This window comes from Lepidochelys kempii, chromosome 2 (assembly GCF_965140285.1).
Source record: "Lepidochelys kempii isolate rLepKem1 chromosome 2, rLepKem1.hap1, whole genome shotgun sequence".
In the NCBI taxonomy this organism is placed as follows: domain Eukaryota; kingdom Metazoa; phylum Chordata; order Testudines; family Cheloniidae; genus Lepidochelys; species Lepidochelys kempii.
In genome coordinates, this window is record NC_136381.1 from 237,281,647 (window position 1) to 237,302,562 (window position 20,916).

The following is a 20,916-nucleotide window of genomic DNA, read 5'->3' on the forward strand; positions in this document are numbered from 1 at the left end:
TTGCGTCATCCATGGTAGGACACTTTACCACGCCAGGCCAGTAGCACATAACTGGAATCATTGCATAAGAAAGCATGGCAGCGTGTGGTCCAGGAAGTTTTTGGAAAACGTAGGGACAATTTCCTGGTGCAAGTGCTGGAGGAACCAACTAGGGGCAGAGCTCTTCTTGACCTGCTGCTCACAAACCGGGAAGAATTAGTAGGGGAAGCAAAAGTGGATGGGAACCTGGGAGGCAGTGACCATGAGATGGTCGAGTTCAGGATCCTGACACAAGGAAGAAAGGAAAGCAGCAGAATACAGACCCTGGACTTCAGAAAAGCAGACTTTGACTCCCTCAGGGAACTGATGGGCAAGATCCCCTGGGAGAATAACATGAGGGGGAAAGGAGTCCAGGAGCGCTGGCTGTATTTTAAAGAATCCTTATTGAGGTCACAGGGACAAACCATCCCGATGTGTAGAAAGAATAGTAAATATGGCAGGCGACCAGCTTGGCTTAACAGTGAAATCCTTGCTGATCTTAAATACAAAAAAGAAGCTTACAAGAAGTGGAAGATTGGACAAATGACCAGGGATGAGTATAAAAATATTGCTCGGGCACGCAGGAGTGAAATCAGGAAGGCCAAATCAAACCTGGAGTTGCAGCTAGCAAGAGATGTTAAGAGTAACAAGAAGGGTTTCTTCAGGTATGTTGGCAACAAGAAGAAAGTCAAGGAAAGTGTGGGCCCCTTACTGAATGAGGGAGGCAACCTAGTGACAGAGGATGTGGAAAAAGCTAAGATACTCAATGCTTTTTTTGCCTCTGTCTTCACGAACAAGGTCAGCTCCCAGACTACTGCACTGGGCAGCACAGCATGGGGAGGAGGTGACCAGCCCTCTGTGGAGAAAGAAGTGGTTCGGGACTATTTAGAAAAGCTGGACGTGCACAAGTCCATGGGGCTGGATGCGTTGCATCCGAGAGTGCTAAAGGAGTTGGCGGATGTGATTGCAGAGCCATTGGCCATTATCTTTGAAAACTCCTGGCGATCGGGGGAAGTCCTGGACGACTGGAAAAAGGCTAATGTAGTGCCCATCTTTAAAAAAGGGAAGAAGGAGGATCCTGGGAACTACAGGCCAGTCAGCCTCACCTCAGTCCCTGGAAAAATCATGGATCAGGTCCTCAAGGAATCAATTCTGAAGCACTTAGAGGAGAGGAAAGTGATCAGGAACAGTCAGCATGGATTCACCAAGGGCAAGTCATACCTGACTAATCTAACTGCCTTCTATGACGAGATAACTGGCTCTGTGGTTGAAGGGAAAGCAGTGGACGTGTTGTTCCTTGACTTTAGCAAAGCTTTTGACACTGTCTCCCACAGTATTCTTGCCAGCAAGTTAAAGAAGTATGGGCTGGATGAATGGACTATAAGGTGGATAGAAAACTGGCTAGATTTCCGGGCTCAACGGGTAGTGATCAATGGCTCCATGTCTAGTTGGCAGCCGGTATCAAGTGGAGTGCCCCAAGGGTCAGTCCTGGGGCCGGTTTTGTTCAATATCTTCATAAATGATCTGGAGGATAGTGTGGATTGCAGCCTCAGCAAGTTTGCAGATGACACTAAACTGGGAGGAGAGGTAGATATGCTGGAGGGTAGGGATAAGATACAGAGGGACCTAGACAAATTGGAGGATTGAGCCAAAAGAAATCTGATGATGTTCAACAAGGACAAGTGCAGAGTCCTGCACTTAGGACGGAAGAATCCAATGCACTGCTACAGACTAGGGACCGAATGGCTAGGCAACAGTTCTGCAGAAAAGGACTTAGGGGTTACAGTGGACAAGAAGCTTGATATGAGTCAACAGTGTGCCCTTGTTGCCAAGAAGGCCAATGGCATTTTGGGATGTATAAGTAGGGACATTGCCAGCAGATCGAGGGATGTGATCGTTCCCCTCTATTCGACACTGGTGAGGCCTCATCTGGAGTACTGTGTCCAGTTTTGGGTCCCACACTACAAGAAGGATTTGGAAAAATTGGAAAGAGTCCAGCAGAGGCCAACAAAAATGATTAGGGGACTGGAACACATGAGTTATGAGGAGAGGCTGAGGGAACTGGGGATGTTTAGTCTGCGGAAGAGAAGAATGAGGGGGGATTTGATAGCTGCTTTCAACTACCTGAAAGGGGGTTCCAAAGAGGATGGCTCTAGACTGTTCTCAGTGATAGCAGATGACAGAACAAGGAGTTATGGTCTCAAGTCGCAGTGGGGGAGATTTAGGTTGGATATTAGGAAAAACTTTTTCACTAGGAGGGTGGTGAAACACTGGAATGCATTACCTAGGGAGGTGGTGGAATCTCCTTCCTCAGAAGTTTTTAAGGTCAGGCTTGACAAAGCCCTGGCTGGGATGATTTAATTGGGGATCGGTCAAGCTTTGAGTAGGAGGTTGGACTAGATGACCTCCTGAGGTCCCTTCCAACCCTGATATTCTTTGATTCTATGTTTGCTGGCATTCAAGCAACATCCATTCTTTATCTCTCTGTGTTATCCTCCAGAGTGACATCATTCATGGTCACCTGGTTGAAATAGGGGAATTTTATTAAGGGAACATTCAGAGGTGGTCGTTCCTGCTGGGCTGTTTGCCTGTGGCTGAAAAGAAATCATCCCTGCTGTTAGCCACACGGTGGGGGGAGGGGTGAAGCGATCATCCCAAAGAATTGGGGGGGCGGGGTTAGTTGGGTTTGTGCTGCATGTTAATCCAAAAACATCAGCCCCTCCTTTTAAATGGCCAGTGTGTCTTTTTAAATACTACTCTCCCTTTTTTTCCTTCTGCAGTTGCAAATGTTTCAACGCTCCCACTATCATCTCTGTCCCAGAGGCTAGCGAAGATAAGAAGGCGAAAAAAATGCACTCACGATTAAATGTTCTCTGAGCTCATGCAGTCCTCCCTCACTAAAGAGCCCAGCAGAATGCATGGAGGGAGACAATGTCAGAGTCCAGGAAAGCACAAAATGAACACGGAGGGATGCGCGAGAGGATAGATGGCTGGAGCAACAGGAGAGGTGGCGGCAGCATGATGAAAGGAGGCAGGACGCAACGCTGAGGCTACTGGAGGATCAAACTGATATGCTCCGGTGTATGGTTGAGGTGCAGGAAAGGCACAGACCACCACTGCAGCCCCTGTGTAACCAGCCGCCCTCCTCCCCAAGTTCCATAGCCTCCTCACCCAGACGCTCAAGAACGCGGGGTGGGGGGCTCCGGGCACCCAACCACTCCACCCCAGAGGACTGCCCAAGCAACAGAAGGCTGGCATTCAATAAGTTTTGAAGTGCAGTGTGGCCTTGTCCTGCCCTCCTCCCCCACCCCACCCAGTGCTTCCCTCCTCCCCGACCCCTCCCGGGCTACCTTGGCAGTTATCCCCCTATTTGTGTGACAAATTAATAAAGAATGCATGAATTTGAAACAACAATGACTTTATTGCCTCTGCAAGTGGTGATCGAAGGTGGGAGGGGAGGGTGGTTGGCTTACAGGGAAGTAGAGTGAACTAAGGGGGCGGGTTTTCATCAAGGAGAAACAAACAGAACTGTCACACCCGAACCTGGCCAACCATGAATCTGGTTTTCAAAGCTTCTCTGATGCACAGTGCGCCCTGCTGTGCTCTTCTAACCGCCCTGGTGTCTGACTATGCGTAATCAGCGGCCAAGCGATTTGCCTCAACCTCCCACCCCGCCATAAATGTCTCCCCCTTACTCTCACAGATATTGTGGAGCACAGAGCAAGCAGCAATAACAATGGGAATATTGGTTTAGCTGAGGTCTAACCAAGTCAGTAAACTGTGCCAGCGTGCTTTTAATGCATATTCTACCATCATTCTGCACTTGCTCAGCCTATAGTTGAACAGCTCCTTACTACTGTCCAGGCTGCCTGTGTTTGGCTTCATGAGCCATGGCATTAAGGGGTACGCTGGGTCCCCAAGGATAATTATAGGCATTTCAACATCCCCAACCATTATTTTCTGGTCTGGAAAGTAAGTTCCTTGCTGCAGCTCTTCAGACAGACCAGAGTTCCTGAAGATGCAAGTGTAAGCAGAGTCAGGGTGTCATGTACCTTTCCCGGCTATCCCACGTTGATGTTGGTGAAACGTCCTTTGTGATCCACAAGTGCTTGCAGCACCATTGAAAAGTACCCCTTTCGGTTTATGTACTGGCTGCCTTGATGCTCCGGTGCCAAGATAGGGATATGGGTTCCGTCTATCGCCCCACTACAGTTAGGGAATCCCATTGCAGCAAAGCCATCCACTATGACCTGAACATTTCCCAGAGTCACTACCCTTCATAGCAGCAGATCAGTGATTGTGCTGGCTACTTGGATCACAGCAGCCCCCACAGTAGATTTGCCCATTGATTCCCGACTGACCAGTAGCGTTGCAGGCTTTCAGAGAGCTATCGCCACTCACTTGTGAACTGTGAGGGCTGCTCTTATCTTGGTTTTCTTGCGCTTCAGGGCAGGGGAAAGCAAGTCACAAAGTTCCATGAAAGTGCCCTTACGCATGTGAAAGTTTTGCAGCCACTGGGAATTATCCCAGACCTGCAACACTACGTGGTCCCACCAGTTTGTGCTTGTTTCCTGGGCCCAGAATTGGTGTTCCACAGCATGAAACTGCCCCATTACCACCATGATGTCCAAATTGCCGGGGCCCGTGCTTTGAGAGAAGTCTGTGTCCATGTCCTCATCGCTCTTGTCACCGAGCTGCCGTCGCCTCCTCGCCTGCTTTTGCAGGTTCTGCATATACCGTATGATAATGTGCAAGGTGTTTACAATGCTCATAACTGCCACGGTGATCTGAGCGGGCTCCATGCTTGCTGTGGGATGGCATCTGTAGGAGAGCAGAGTTGCAGGGGAAGCGGTGGTTGGATGACCAGTTTTGCAGACCTACTTCACCGTCTGCTGCCAGGACACAACAGCTGAGCAGGCTGCACGCTTGCTGTGGTATGGCGAGACAAGAGCAGGAGAGCGGAGTTGCAGCAGAAGCGGTGGATGATGACGGTCATATAGAGGACCTGTGAGACCACCAGGAGAGCAGAGTGGCACTGGAAGCAGTGGTTGGAAAACCAGTTTTTCCGACCTACTGCACCATCTGCTGCCAGAGCAGGAGAGCAGAGTGGCAGCAGAAGTGGTTGTTCGATGACAACGGTTAGCAGCCCTACTCAGCGGCGTATTAACGCCTAGGCCGACGAGGCCTAGGCCTAGGGCACAAAATTGCAGGGGCGGCAAATTTATAATAGCAGCCAGAGGCTGCTTTCCCTGGTACCAGTTTGCGCCCTCCGCCCCCGACCCCGCCCCAACTCCACCCCTTCCCCGCCACCTCCCTGCCCCAATTGGTCCTCTTCCCCAAATCCCCGCCCCTGGCCCGCCTCCTCTCCTGAGCGCGCCACGTTCCTCCCTCTTCCCCCCTCCTTTGTGAACCTGTTTCGCACACAAGCACTAGCAGGTAGCAGGGAGAAGCAGGACGCAGCGGCGTGCTCAGGGGAGGAGGCGGAGGCAGAGTGGAGGTGAGCTGGGACGGGGGGTGGAGCTGCTGGGTGGGAGGCGGCAATCATTTCAGGGCCTAGGGCTGGCAAAATCATTAATCCGCCACTGGTCCTACTGCACCGTCTGCTGAAAGCAGTATGGCACCCACAGGGAAAAAAGGCGCGAAATGATTGTCTGCCGTTGCTTTCACAGAGGGAGGGGCAACTGACGACATGTACCCAAAACCACCTGTGACAATGTTTTTGCCCCCATCAGGCATTGGGAGCTCAACCCAGAATTCCAATGGGCGGCAGAGACTGCGGGAACTGTGGGATAGCTACCCACAATGCAAAGCTCTGAAAGTCAACACTAGCCTGTGGACGCACTCCACCGACCTAATGTGCTTAGTGGGGACACACACAATCGACTGTATAAAATCGCTTTCTAAAAATCGACTTCTATAAATTCGACCTAATTTCATAGTGTAGACACACCCTCAGAGGCTTGCTATGTGAAAGTGGTCACCAGGACAAAAGTTTGAGAACTACTGCTTTACTGGACTTAAACAAAAATGATCCAGCAATAGGAACGAAAACACTTCCAAAATGTCATCTGTCTCTCCCAACAGAGATGCCCAGATATACTTTCCTGGATAAAGGCCAGTACCGGATCTTACATTTGAATAAGATACCAGTGGAAAGGCCATGGTAGAAAGCTGACAACAGTGGCTCAGTTGGCAACCAGTTCTGAGGGAGTCAGATGTTTTACCAGAGCTCACACAGTGTCAGAGCTAGGCCACTTCTGAAGACCATAGGGAATAGATAGTGGTGGTGGTGAGCTGAGACATCCAATTAAAGTTGAGTCTTAAATCCTTCTGAGATCTTGTTCCTAGGAGCATTTATTCCAATAAATCACCCCCAATCTGATACATTAGGTTGTTGAAACTCTCAGAAAAAATTCAGTAGTACATTTTCTGCCTGAATAAATATGCAGAATGATAAATATAGGCAAGGAATCTCTTGAGTTCAGCCAGCTCTGTCAGTTAAACTTCAGGTCTTGTATTTTGGCAAGTATGTGTCATGAAAACATTTCCACAGTGTCATTTGATAAGATTGGCTTGAAAGAACAATAACCATCCTTTGCTCACATTTCAAAGGAGCATGGCTAAAAATAAGAATACTAGTTTGACTTTTTTCAAGTCATTACTGAAAAGAAGTATTACAAGATTCTTGAGGCTATAAATATGCCATTGTATAAGCACACTAATACATTCAGTTACGGCATTTTGTTATTCCCAAAAGGCAAAATTACATGAAGTATCAGCTTTCTGAAGCTTTAGTAGCAATGGTATGTGAAGATGGGAATTGTAAACATCAAAACTGACATAAAATTAACCCCATAATGGGATAGACTTCTAGGGTTCTTCTACTGTAATTCTACTAAGTGCACTGGTGTAAATCCAGAATACTGTAAATCCTCTGGACTCAATGGATTACTCCAGATTTAGTCCAGGTTATGCTTGTCAGCATAACTGACAGCAGAATTTAACCTCAAAATATTGGAGCTTATACCAAGGAGAAAAGAATAAATGTGTGCTATGAGCAGTCCATTCCTGTTATCTGGTCAAAATGAGATATGGTGAATATTTGTCCGGGCCTGTTATGCTGCTCCAAGAAGAAATTACACACTTTCTCAAGTTTGATTCATATCTTTGTAAGGGGATGGGATTTTTTTCCATTCTTTCTGGAAATATGCGAAAAGCTGAGCAGCTCCTGTATAAATATCTGTTGGCTTTAGAAAAATAATATCTTTAGGCAGGAAAGAAATTTCACTTTATTAAAAATCTCATAAAAGAACTGAATGGTTAGCTTGCATCTTGTAGAAAATAATGTGAGGATCAAAATACAATATCCAGAAGAGCACTATAAGGCTATAAAAATAAGTTTTACCTTTAGAAGCACTATAGGGTTCAGTACAAAGTCAAATGCTGCTAAACTTATTTGAGGGGTATGGTTATACTTTGTACAAAATTATGTTTTAAAATGTTTGTTTTTCAAAGAGCATTATTTGAAATAGATCTAACATTACATTTTGTTACTGGATCCACCTTTTAAAACACTAAAACAAAAACAATAACACATTGTCTAAAGATAGGGAATATCTGAATTGGATGGCTCAAAGGGGATTTGAAATTGGATACAGCGCCTTTAACCCTAGAATACCAGGGAGCCCAATCCCTGGGCAAACCAGCCCAGGTTAATAAAGACTGCAAATAATTATCAGATACCTGACTGAAATGAGTTGGTACTTTCAGTCAAATTACTAAGGAACATCTGTCAACCTCACAGGAAAACCCACATGTGTAAAGAGCTGCAAGAGTTCCAGAGCTATTGCCGTAGCTTTCACGGAGCACAGGGGAGCAGCCTCCAGGTACCTGTTTTCATAGTCAATGATCACTAATATGTACTGACATCCCAAGGCAGTTTTCCTTAGGGGCCCAACCATATCCACACCAATTTTCTCAAAGGGCATCTCATACAGGGCAGAGGGACCAAGGGTACCATAGAGCCCCTTTGCTGATGGCTAGCTGACACTCTGGGCAGGAGGAATGGTATTTTCTTATCCCATTGTGTATACCTGGCCAGTAGAACCAGGTTAATACCCGAGACAAACTCTTCGCCCTTTCCAGCTGTCCAGCACATGGGATGTCATGTGCAAGTTGCAACACCACCTGACGGTAACTGTGTGGGCCCTCACCACCTCAGCTGGGCCCTCACCACCTCAGCTTGTTGATCTCTTTCAAACTGGTACAAGTGCTCCTTCTTGAGTGCAAAGTGTGGATACTACTCACCCTGCTGAGGCTTTGTTACCTCATCATTTATGGAGGGCAGTTGTTCATATGCATGGCTCAGTATAGGGTCATTCCTCTGTTCTTGTACAAAATTCACGCTGTGTAGGATGTCTTCCAGGTCCCAGCTGCTTATCTCTTCTTTCCCTGTGGGTGTCAGCAGCCGAGTTGCTCAGAACATTTCTTCTTCAGGGTCGTTGGCTTCCCCCAGACTCAACAAGCTCCGGGGAACTGATTGTACTGATGGACCCTGATCCTTGCTTGTTATCTGGGCTTGTGCCAGAAAAAAGGCCAGTCCCGTTCTATGAATATGGGATAGGCCAATTTTTTGGATGGGTTCCCACAGTCAGTTGTAGCTGTTGGCTGGGATATATTTGACATTGCCATATATATATACACACTACAGGTGGATCATATGCTTAGGAATGTTGTCACCTCCACCATGGAAGTCTGAACCACCATCTGACTGCAACCAGACTCCAAGAGTCCTTGAACCATCTTCCCTTGGACCACCACTGGTACCATCAACTTAGGGGGAGTCTTTTTCGTACCTGGATTTCTGCTGTCCAGCCCTAGGCATATTTGCATTCCATAAGAGAACACTCCCTCTTTGTGTGTCTAGTCTGCCCATAGGAATAGAATGTTTATGGGCTGGTGCTGCCGGCATCTTTCCTACATGAGGATAGGCCCAGTCGTGGAGTGGCAGATGGAACCTGGTCTATGGATTCTGTTCCCGTTGTTTGAAGTGCCTGGCAGCCTCACGGATTATGTTGTGTTTATGCCCAAACGCCCTGTCTTCCTGGGACTACCCTTGGTCCAAGGGGTGGTCTGACCATCTGGGAGAAGCCCCTCATGGTGTGACGCTGCAACCCATATTCTTCACAGTGATATTATGATGATAGATTTATGGTATAATTATGATGCATTTTGTACATAAGTCATGTGAGGTATCATTGGAAAAGTTATGATTTCCTGAATATGATTATCCTATTTGTATGCATGTATCATTTTTGTTATGAATATTGACTATATATCTGTATTTCAAATGTAGTTACACCTAGGTAATGCCCAGTAGACCAGATGCTTTCAGTCTAGATAGCTGGTTTGGAAGGGCCTATTCAGGGTAATGAGCCGTTAGGGAAAACAACAGGCCTTAGGAGAAGCTCATCTCCCACCTGGTGAGCCTTCCTGAGAATGCTACAGACAGCCTGTGAGTGATGGCTGCTATGACTCTACAGTGACATGTGATCAGAACACATGATGCTGGAGTCCATATTGGTATGTCAGTATTTTTCCACAGACTGATCTGGGAACCAAGCTTTGGAACAAAGGGTTCCCACCGTATGCAAAAGCTATATAAGGCAGGGTGTGACGTCATCTATGGTTCTTCACTCCCCACACAAGAAGACTGCTGGAAACACCCAAGGAACAAAGACTGAACTGCGGGAAGTGCTGGACCCAGGCTAAAGGGATTTCTAGCCTGTGCATGAAACACTTGGGGATTCCAAGCTGTAAAGCTAATGCAGCTTGCCCCTTAAGAATCTGCAGTCTGCTTGTATCATCTCTTAGGGTGAGAATCTGCTAATTCATATAAAATCTATTTAGTATATTAAGCTTAGATTGTGTTTTTGTTATTTGCTAGGTAATCCGCTTTGATCTGTTTGCTATCACTTACAATCACTTAAAATGTTTTGTAGTTAATAAAATTATTTTATATATTATTCTAAACCAGTGAGCTTTGACTGGAGTGCTTGGGGAAAATCTATGCTTGGTTACCACAAGTGTGCATTGTTCTCTTCGCATTGATGGAGAGGTGGACCAGGTATTAAGCCCCATATACTGGCTAGATTTGACCAGGGCAGGATGGTATTGCCCTGGGGTCCCAGGCTGGGAAGCTGGTGGTTAGAGAGCCTGCGCGTAACTGCACCTGGGTGTATCCCTACCTGTATGAATGCTGGTGAAGGCTTTGGGTGATCCTGCCACTAATGCTCTTTTGCTCCTACAAAGTCCTCCATTAGCCTAACTGCTTCAGATAATGTCCCCAGGCAGTGCCGTAGCAACAACTCCTTGCCTTCCACAGTTAATGTCTTTATGAATTGCTCTGTCACAATGGCCTCAGCCATCAGGGCCCCTATCGCTCCTCTCGATGGAGCCACTTCCAACATTCTCACAGTCATTGTGCCACTATCCAGGGTCTCGCCACCCTGGGGTAGCTCTCAGTTCTAAATCATTGACAGTGGGTCGCCTCAGAAATACCCAAGTAATCCAAAACTTTACATGTTTGTCGTCTTGCCCTCTCCAAGTCCAGATTACGATAGGATGCCTGGGCCAGACCCATCAAGTATGGAGCCGGGATCAAAGCCAATTGTTCTGCGGGCCACTAGAATGCTAGTGCCTCCTTCTCAGATGTAACTAGGAAGGTTTCAGGGTCATTGTCCAGCCAGAGGCGTTGTTTCACTTCTACGTTTGGGGAGGCAAGAGGCTTAATACTATTAATAATGGGAATAGGTCTAACTTCTGGATTTACTGATTGTTAGTGGTATTTAAATTACAGTGTACTTGAAATCACAAATTCAGTTTATGTTCATTAGACCTTACCTGATCACTCTCATTACAGTTTTCAGAGTAACAGCCGTGTTAGTCTGTATTCGCAAAAAGAAAAGAAAAGGAGTACTTGTGGCACCTTAGAGGCTAACCAATTTATTAGAGCATAAGCTTTCGTGAGCTACAGCTCACTTCCTCAGATGCTCTAATAAATTGGTTAGTCTCTAAGGTGCCACAAGTACTCCTTTTCTTTTCTCATTACAGTGTGTATGGTAACACCCATTGTTTCATGTTCTCTGTGAATATAAATCTCCCAACTGTATTTTCCACTAAATGCATCCGATGAAGTGAGCTGTCGCTCACGAAAGCTTATGCTCAAATAAATTTGTTAGTCTCTAAGGTGCCACAAGTACTCCAAATCTTTTTGCGGATACAGACTAACATGGCTGCTACTCTGAAACCTGAAAGTTAAGTGTTACTTAATATTTTTGAACAAGGCATTTTAAGTTGTTAGTTCTCCTTTATTGGGGTAGGAGCAGAGCAGTACCATGGAAGGAGTAGAACAGGAAGAAAGCAGAACTGAGACCTTTCAAAGTTTTGGCCCAAGCGAGGGGATATGGGGGCATCATTTGAGCTCCCCGCCTCAGGTGCCAAAATGTTGTGGGCCGGCCCTGAGTATTCATGACACTTACTTTGATTTATCCAATATCAATAGTCCAATCTGAGTAGCTCTGAAAGTAAAAGCTTCTCTCCAGCAAAGCCCTAACCTGTCCAGAAGGCTGTTGATCCAGTGGAATGTACTGGCTCAGCAGGGCAAAGGCTGATCTACTTTAATTCCCTCTCTGTGGAGTTTTTTCTTTCCCACCAGAAGACATATAATGTGAACAGACAACTATCCTTCAGTTGTTGGTGTGGGTGTGAGTGGGTTAGGTTGTTTTTTGTTTGTTTTTGCATCAGGAAATTGAACTAGTAGGAGTTCAAGGTTTTTAATACTGAAATCTGGTCAAAAGGGCTGTAAACTGATCCTACAACTCTGTTGATAAATTATGTCTCTTATCACAAAGGCAAGATGGTTTGGTATATTTTTGGCCTGATTTTCTATAGTACTGGATGCTCAGCACTTTGGTAATTTAGTTATGTATTTAACCTGTAAGTGGTAGTCTACTGATATCTTGTTTGGTTTATTTACTTATCTAAATATGAATTTGGAAGTCTAACTTTAGGCTCCTGCTTCTGAAAATGTTGACCGTAAGATTTTTAACTTAACAGTATCCCTTTAATATTTCTAAAGCTACATGTATGTACACTGGCAGTTTGGGATAATAAATGTGTGTGAAGTTAATTAGTGACCCAGTGCATGTGTGTGTGAGAAGGCAAGCAGTTAAACAGACTGAGTGCATCTGGGGGATCTATGTAAGGCAACCAAGGTATTTTGTGTGTATCTCAAGGAAGCAAAGGCTGGGCACCAGAGTAGGAAAAGAAAGTAAGAAGGAAAGCAAAGGGGAAAACCAGGTAAGATAACAGGTATGGGAGAGGGGAGAAAATTGTTTCCTCAGCCCATGTAATCTTATTGCTATCTTATTGCTTGAACCATTTAACATGATCAGCATTTCAGATGCTCCATGTTTGAACCTCCAATTTAAATCATTACTGTTCAGAATAGGCTTGGAAAAATAATTGAAATTACAATATTATCAATCCAGAGATAAAATAATATAGTAAATAAATCTACTACTTGTTCTAAACTAGGGTTTGTGTATCAAGTGCTGCGGTGTCCTGCCTCACACTTTAAGCATTCACTGATGGTACAGGCAGTGAAGTGAGCCCTCTGTGTACCTGAGATATGAGCTGGTTGTGTTTTTAAAGGGCTTTGTGATTCTCTGGGACCGAAAGGCGCTCTCTAAACCATCATCATTCGTGTCACGGAGAGTCTGAAAGGTACCATCAGTTCACTTCCTGAGACCGGAATGTTCCTGTTGTCTTCCAGAGAGCCTTCGGGGTGGTCAGACCAGGCCGCCAGCTGCTGCTTGTACCTGTAAGACCCCAAGACACAGGCAGGGTTATCGCCCACAGCAAGGCCCCAGACCGGAAGTGAAGCAGCAAGGTGGACTACATTTCCCAGAATGCCTCGGGGCGGAGGCCAGCCCGAAGGCTGACTGAAGGGCCGCTGCTGGGAGACATTACAGGAGGGCCTGATCCCTGGGCAAAGGTAGGCGCCCGTGTAGCGTGACAAACGGCCCGCTCGTTGTTTGCTACGGGGGCTGCGCGGTGGGGGGGGGAGCAGGACTAGCTGCCACTGCCTTGGCTACCGTGTTTGCTCTTGACAGCTGGGGAAAGGGGTGACTATTTATCGTGGGCCTTTTCAACGGCCAGGTGGGGGCGGGGGGCGAGCTCCGAGGGGGGCGGGGGGCGAGCTCCGAGGGGGGCGGGGGGGGCTGTTTCGGGGCGGTGGATGAGCTCACAGGGGCATGCGGGGGGGCTGTTTCGGGGCAGTGGGGGGGGAGGACTGTGTAATACAGGGTGTGTGTGTGTGTGGGGGGGGTTAGTTAGGGGACATGACCCGAGGGGCAGATGTTGGAAGCTGGGGAGGCGTTTTCGGACGGGGTTTGGCAGGAGATGGGGCGATGAAGGGGCAGCTGGGACGGGCAGGGAGGAAGCGAGGGGTGCGTGGTGGGGGTGGGTGATGCGTGGAAGCGATTCAGTGGACAGGTGGGAGGTCACAGGCGGCTGCGGGGGTGTGTGTGTGGGGGGGGGGGAGGAGGATGAGCAGTGTTGGGTCATGGAAGCGGTTCGGGCGGCCGGAGCGGGGTGGCGGGAATGAGGGGCTGAGATGTGGGGGGAGTGTTGGACCCTCATGCCCTTTGCCCCAGTCTCTGAGTGCCGAGCGGGGCTGCTCCCGCCGTGGGCGGCGGCCCGGGAGCCGGCGGAGCAGTCGCCCATTCCTCTCCCCCTGTCTCCGGTCAGTTGGATGCAGGCGCCGCGGGGAGGGGGAGCTGCTGCTGCTGCTGCTGCCGCTGCCCGCGCGGTTCCAGCTGACACATCTCGGGCCCGGCTGTGGCCGAGGGGAAGGCAGGGGGCATGGCGGAGACCGGCTCGGTGCATGAGACCAGGTTTGAGGCGGCCGTGAAGGTGATTCAGAGCTTGCCCAAAAATGGTAAGTGAGCGGGGCCAGGAGGCTTGTGTCCGTGCAGGGCCTGTGGGGCTGCAGCCGGCCGGAGGAGAGGAGACCTGCGGACTCGGGCGCTCGCCTGCTCTTTTGCCATCTGGAGCGCAGGCCGATTACAGCCTTGCCACCGATGAAGCGAGCTGTAGCTCACGAAAGCTTATGCTCAGATAAATTTGTTAGTCTCTAAGGTGCCACAAGTCCTCCTTTTCTTTCTTGGGGGGAGGGATACCTCAGTGGTTTGAGCATTGGCCTGCTAAACCCAGGTGTGTGAGTTCATCCCCATTTAGGGATGGGGCAAAAATTGGGGATTGGTCCTGCTTTGAGCAGGGGCTGGACTAGATGACCTCCTGAGGTCCCTTCCAACCCTGATATTCTAAGATTATTTTTCTAGGAGAGCAATCCCTGGCTGTTCCCTTGCACCGCCTCCCCCTGCCAGGACAAGATAAACCTGATTTCTCACCCCCCCGCCCCCCGCAGCTCTGCCGAGGCAGCCACATCCTCCCCATAAGCCCCCTCTAGAGCTCTAAACGAGGGTACCTGGCAGGCAGCTGGAATGCCAGGGAGTCCCCCAGAGGGGCTAGGGAATTACTGACAGGTGATGAGGGGACTGGCTGAGCGACACCAGCCATTAAACATGGTGACAGAGCTGTTCCTTACGCTGGCCTTCTGGGCCAAAAGCTTATTCATAACTTATATGTTCAGCCACTTAGACATGGCATCGTCTGCAATTTTCTCATATTTGCAATCAGTGGTTCAATAAATACTGTACTGTAAGGGTTTGCAGGGGCCCAGCAGATCAAGTTTTAAAATTTGCTTTTAATATGTTTTCCCGAGCAGTTCAAAATATGTTTGATCATTCCTGATGCCACAGAACAAATTTCTTTGTTCCTCCAGAGAATGTTAAGCATGCATTTTGTTCACATAGGAGGTGTTTTGTTGATTTAAACAATGTAGCTTTTACTATCCTACTCTTCCCATTCCACCTTTGTTGCAAAAGTAGGAGAAAGTACTTGCCTCCTTGGAATCCCTAATATGATTTTATGACTTCACAGCAATCACTGTGAATTTGTTAGTCTGAAGAGTAAGCAAAGTTATTAAATGTGTTTGAAGAATTGCAAAAATTGAGGACAAGACTTTTTTTTCCCCTAGAGTTTTTATTTGTTGCTATTATCAAATAGACACTGATGATCTTACATTAACACAGAAGCCAAAAAACTCACCACAAACTGGTATAAACTATAATTGATTTTGTGAGGGCAAAAATTAAAGGATCATTATCAGCTTTTTAAAGAAACTGAATAGATTTCAACTTAAAAGTTGTTTCAGGAGAAATGCCTGAGCATGAATTCCCTCTGCCAAAAAATCCGATTTTCCTGTCTGTACACACGTTTTCTGTTGTTGAGAAAACAGTGACTGTACAGAAAGTGCTGTCAAATGCCTAAAGTAAACAAACTGAAGAAATAGTGAAACATTTTGATCTCAAATCTGTCAATTATGTTATTTGCTATAGGTAAAAATAGTTTTTCAAAATCCAGACAAATGTGGTGAAGTTGATTGTGTCCTTTTAAAGTGGTCAGGGTGACTTATTTTGCAGTCCCTCTGTCTGAACGTGGAGCTTAAAGTCCAAAGTCATTGATCATGCAGCCCCTTAAACTAGGTCTGAAATTTTCCCTCAATCAGTAAATATTCACTCTGGTGTAATCCAGAAATGTATTAACCCCCACCATCTCCATTGACTTCAGGGGGAATTGTGCCTTTGAGGAGCAGACTCTTTATCATGCTGTGAGTTATAAGAAGTGCAGGTTAATTTCCCACAGAAATATTAACAATGCATAAAAGAGACTAAATGTCTTTAATGTCAATTTCTACTGATTTTAAAATGTTTTCACTAGGTTCATTCCAGCCAACGAATGAAATGATGCTCAAGTTCTATAGCTTTTATAAGCAAGCAACCCAAGGACCCTGTAACAGTCCAAGACCTGGATTCTGGGATCCTATTGGTAGATATAAATGGTAATTGTGTGTGAGAGATTGTTTGGTTATTTGTACTGAAACTTTGTCTAAGAGCGTCTTCTCTCTTTTTAAAGACTTCAGTGAACAAAACTGTAGTGTGTGTGTTTTCAAAAAGTCCCTTCGCTTGATAATGAAATTGGTATGTATATTTTGTATTTTCCTCCTGTGTTCCAGCCTTTACGTTAGGGGAGAGGACATTCCCTTTGCTTCTAAAATTGAGGATGCTGCAGCTTGGGCAGATCTCATTGTAGTACCTCTGCAGTATTTCGTCCTCTCCCCAGAATTTAGGGGAGCCCAAATCAGTTTACACCAATAGGGGGGCAGTGCTCTTAGGCTGTGGCAACAAGTTCCTTCCCATCTGACTGCCTGTACCTGAGATGGCTCCATTACAGAAAAGACAATCTGGGCTTTTACTACAAGTTGGATGGAGAATTTAATAGTAGGAAAGAAAGGATCAAATGAACTAAGCACAGGACTGAGAGTAAGGGAATCTTGTGTTCTAATCCCAGTTCTGACATAGATTCCCTCTGTGGCTTTAGTCAAATCATTCCATGTTTGTACCTTACAGTTTTCCAGTGTGTAAAATAAAGAGAATACTGCTTGCCTAGTTCACAGGCAATCATGATGATGGTTAATGTAAGTACTGTAAAGCACTTTACAAATCCTAAAGTTAATCCAATGAGCACACCAAACTCTTCAGCATTTGGGGAGAGGGAAACTATGATCTCCAGACTTATGTTTATACAATCATCTCTTGAAAAGCTTTTCAAAAAATATTGGCAACTATATATGGACCCCAGCTCAAGCATCTGAGCTCCACTTCTACAGCAGGAGTCCTAAAAATCAACCACTACTTGGCTTGCTTTTTATTTAAAATTAGTTAGTTAACATTGAAATGCCTCTGAATAACTTTGCTGATCCTCCCTGCGTACAGTGACATGTATGCCCCCTGCCCCCCCAAAAATGCTAAGGCCAGCTCTGCGTAGGATGGGATTTCTCCTCCTGTATCTCAGGGATCCATGGAGGTAGGAGACTCCTCCTTGTCCTCTGCTATAATAATTGGATCTACAAATTTACTCTAATTATGAGCTTAAGTGCATAAAATGTCACTAATTTATAACAAATGTTGACCGGGAAAAGTTATGAAAGGGAGCTAGCCAGCCAGACTGAATTAGTCCAAGCAACAAGGCATACTGATCTAACTGAAGGACTGTGTTAAGATCCTGCTGGATAAATAAGAAAAGTATAGAACCAGAAATCAGTGAACCAAAACTGCTATGTCAAAAATTAGGCCTCTGTTTATATTATGTCAAATAATATAAATAATATTTGAAATAATATTCTGAAATAATTTCACCCATCACTCCTATTTTGGGTCCTTAAGGAAAGAGGCTTTGGGTTAAAAAAAAAAAAAAAAAAATTGGCTACTGGAGTGAACTTCACCATCCTCACTGCCACTCCCACCATCTCCTGTGACTCTTGGCCTCCATTATCCTGATCCTGAGAGAGATCCTGATCAGGCCAGAGAGAGGGACCCAGATGACATCACCACTGGCTCCTGCTGAGATGAACACCACCTGGGATGAAATGGGATTGGACTGTAACTACAACAGCTCCAATCTGTCTAATCTAACTTCTTTTCTTTTCCCCCAAAGGACAGTTATTACCATCTCTGATACTATCTAAGACAGGCAAACAAGGGTGTGTGTTCTTTTTCCCTTTAGCTGGAGAGAGTTTTAGAAGAGAAAAGACAATGGATGTTGTTAAAATAAAAGCCTTATTCAATATGTTACATTTCAAATATTTTTACCATTTTTCCTTTTCTTCTTTACCTTTCTTTTAAACTTTTTTATTAATTTTTAATAATGTGTTTGCCATAGTACAAAGCAGTCTTTTTAGGCCAGATCTTGTTCAGCACTGTTTAATGTTAAACAGTAACTAAATTAAGGTAATTAGGTTAGACCATCTATTCCATTTAAATTTAATACAACACTCCACAAACCTCTTCTCATCCCCCAGGGAAGACTTGCAAGGAAATGGACATTGGAATCTCAAAGTTTCCTGGGACACCTGTGGTTTTTTATGAATGGATACAATATGGCCCCAAACCCATAATGTATATTGTGTTAGAGATAAGTAAGCAATTTTATTTTTAGGCTGCTACTTTCCTGTTGGAGTAAGGCTTAATAGAAAAGATTAAATAGACCTGTACATAATTCTGGTTGTGTTTATACATCAGCTTATATGTATAAATATGTATATGGCTAATATTAAAAATACCTTTTTGAAGGTCCCATCTCTTTCAAAACTGATCTTGTCCAATGCCAAACAGTTGGTCAGAATCTGGAATAGAACTTGTCTCCTGACTCACTGTCCAGTCCCCTATCCACTGGATCATGCTGCCTCTCAGAAGATATCCAGTTACCTGATTATGCTCCCAGATCAGGTAACTGGGAGAAATAAGGCCATTGCGGAGAAACTAAATGAATTCTTTGCATCGGTCTTCACAGCTGAGGATGTGAGGGAGATTCCCAAATCTGAGCCATTCTTTTTAGGTGAGAGGTCTGAGGAACTGTCCCAAACTGAGGTATCATGAGAGGAGATTTTGGAACAAATTGATAAATTAAACAGCAGTAAGTCACCAGGACCAGATGGTATTCACCCAAGAGTTCTGAAGGAACTCGAGTCTGAAATTGCAGAACTACTAACTAGTCTATAACCTATCATTTAAATCCGCTTCTGTACCAGATGACTGGAGGATAGTTAATGTAATGCCAATTTTTAAAAAGGGCTCCATAGGTGATCCTGGCAATTACAGGCCTGTAAGCTTGACTTCAGTACCGGGCAAAGTGGTTGAAACTGTAATAAAGAACAATATTATCAGACATATAGATGAACATAATGTGTTGAGGAAGAGTCAACATGGTTTTAGTAAAGGGAAATCATGCCTCATCAATCTACTAGAATTCTTTGAGGGGGTCAACAAGCATGTGGACCAAGGGGATCCAGTGGATATAGTGTATTTAGATTTTGAGAAAGCCGTTGACAAGGTCCCTCACCAAACACTCTTCTGCAAAGTAAGCTGCCATGGGATAAGAGGGAGGGTGGTCTCAAGGATTGGTAACTGGTTAAAAGATAGGAAACAATGGGTAGATATAAATGGTCAGTTTTCAGAATGGAGAGAGGTAAATAGTGGTGTCCCCCAGAGGTCTGTTCTGGGACCAGTCCTATTCAACATATTTATAAATGATCTGGAAAAAGGGGTAAAGAATGAGGTGGCAAAATTTGCAGATGATACAAGATTACTAAAGATAGGTAAGACCTAGGCAGACTGCGAAGAGCTACAAAAGGATCTCTCAAAACTGGGTGACTGGGCAACAAAATGGCAGATGAAATTTCATGTTGATAAATGTAAAGTGATGCACATTGGAAAGCATAATCCCAACTATACATATAAAATGATGGGGTCTAAATTAGCAGTTACCACTCAAGAAAGAGATTTTGGAGTCATTGTGGATAGTTCTCTGAAAACATCCACTCAATGTGCAGTGGCAGTCAAAAAAGTGAACAGAATGCTGGAAATAATTAAGAAAGGGATAGATAATCGGACAGAAAATATGTTGCTGCTATATAAATCCATGGTACGCCCACATCTTGAATAACTGTGTGCAGATGTGGTTGCCCCATCTCAGAAAAGATATATTGGAATTGAAAAAGGTTCAGAAAAGGGCAACAAAAATTATTAGGGGTATGGAATGGCTTATGTATGAGGAGAGATTAATAAGACTGGGACTTTTCAGCTTGGAAAAGAGACGGCTAAGGGGATATATGATTGAGGTCTATAAAATCATGACTGGTGGAGAGCAAGTAGATAAGGAAGTGTTGTTTACTACTTCTCATAACGCAAGAACTAGGGGTCACCAAATGAAATTAATAGGCAGCAGGTTTAAAACAAATAAAAGGAAGTATTTCTTCACACAGCGCATAGTCAACCTGTGGAACTCCTTGCCGGAGGATGTTGTGAAGGCCAAGACCATAACAGGGTTAAAAAAAGAACTAGATAAATGCATGGAGGATAGGTCCATCAGTGGCTATTAGCCAGGATGGGCAGGAATGATGTCCCTAGCCTCTGTTTGCCAGAAGCTGGGAATAAGTGACAGGGGATGGATCACTTGATGATTACCTGTTCTGTTCATTCCCCCTGGGGCACCTGGCACTGCACACTGTCAGAAGACAAGATACTGAGCTAGATGGACCTTTGGTCTGACCCAGTAGGGCCATTCTTGTGTTTGAACCAGCTAGTTAGATTATTATTATTATTGTATTTTTACACACAAAATTGCAGACACAATAAGAAACACTTTTTACTTAAGGCTGGACTGAAAAATATAGGCAGACCATGGGTGTTCTGAAGATATCCATGGTTTTCATTCCTAGGGATGCTTGGAGTGCTTTGGGGGATATGCCCAAAGAAGAAGCCATGATAGCATATGTTGAAGAAATGAAAAAGGTAAGAGTAATTCAAATCTATGTATCTTCAAAAGTAACTTTATATTTAGAAGATTAAAAAAAATAAAGAAAATATTTCACTAGCTGCGAGTAAAGCTTTCATTCGTGTTGTGAGTTTGCTGAATTAACTTAACCCTAAACTGTCTGGTGGTGATAGTTTTGAAGTTTAAGAGCTCTAGGGAACCTATTGACAATGTTTTTAATGAGAGGCCCAAATACAATGCAGCTCTCGCAAGTGAGCTGTAGTGAAACACTGGAACTGAAACGGTAGCTGATTCAGAACAAACTAGGGAAGGAGAGAGAGAGAGAGAGAGATCTCAAAGGAAAAAAGCTGAATGTGCAGTAAATTTTGCACATTTTTG

At 45.2% G+C, this 20,916-nt stretch overlaps 1 protein-coding gene across 5 annotated transcripts in view; it reads left to right on the forward strand.

Annotated features, from left to right (window-relative positions):
• The first annotated feature begins 12,254 nt into the window (after positions 1-12,254).
• ACBD5 (acyl-CoA binding domain containing 5) overlaps positions 12,255-20,916 on the forward strand; it is a 56,248-nt gene continuing 47,586 nt past the window's right edge. Inside the window, exons 1-5 of one of the 5 annotated variants that reach the window (XM_073334323.2) lie at positions 12,255-12,378; positions 12,854-13,075; positions 13,831-14,020; positions 15,925-16,045; positions 20,483-20,555. In XM_073334323.2, coding sequence (XP_073190424.1) covers positions 13,945-14,020; positions 15,925-16,045; positions 20,483-20,555 — 270 coding nt within the window. In that variant the 5' untranslated portion in view covers positions 12,255-12,378; positions 12,854-13,075; positions 13,831-13,944. Of the gene's footprint in view, positions 12,379-12,837; positions 13,076-13,830; positions 14,021-15,924; positions 16,046-18,064; positions 18,182-18,250; positions 19,208-20,482; positions 20,556-20,916 lie in introns of those variants that run through there. The other 4 variants (XM_073334325.2, XM_073334324.2, XM_073334326.2 and 1 more) reach the window with 4 other exon arrangements.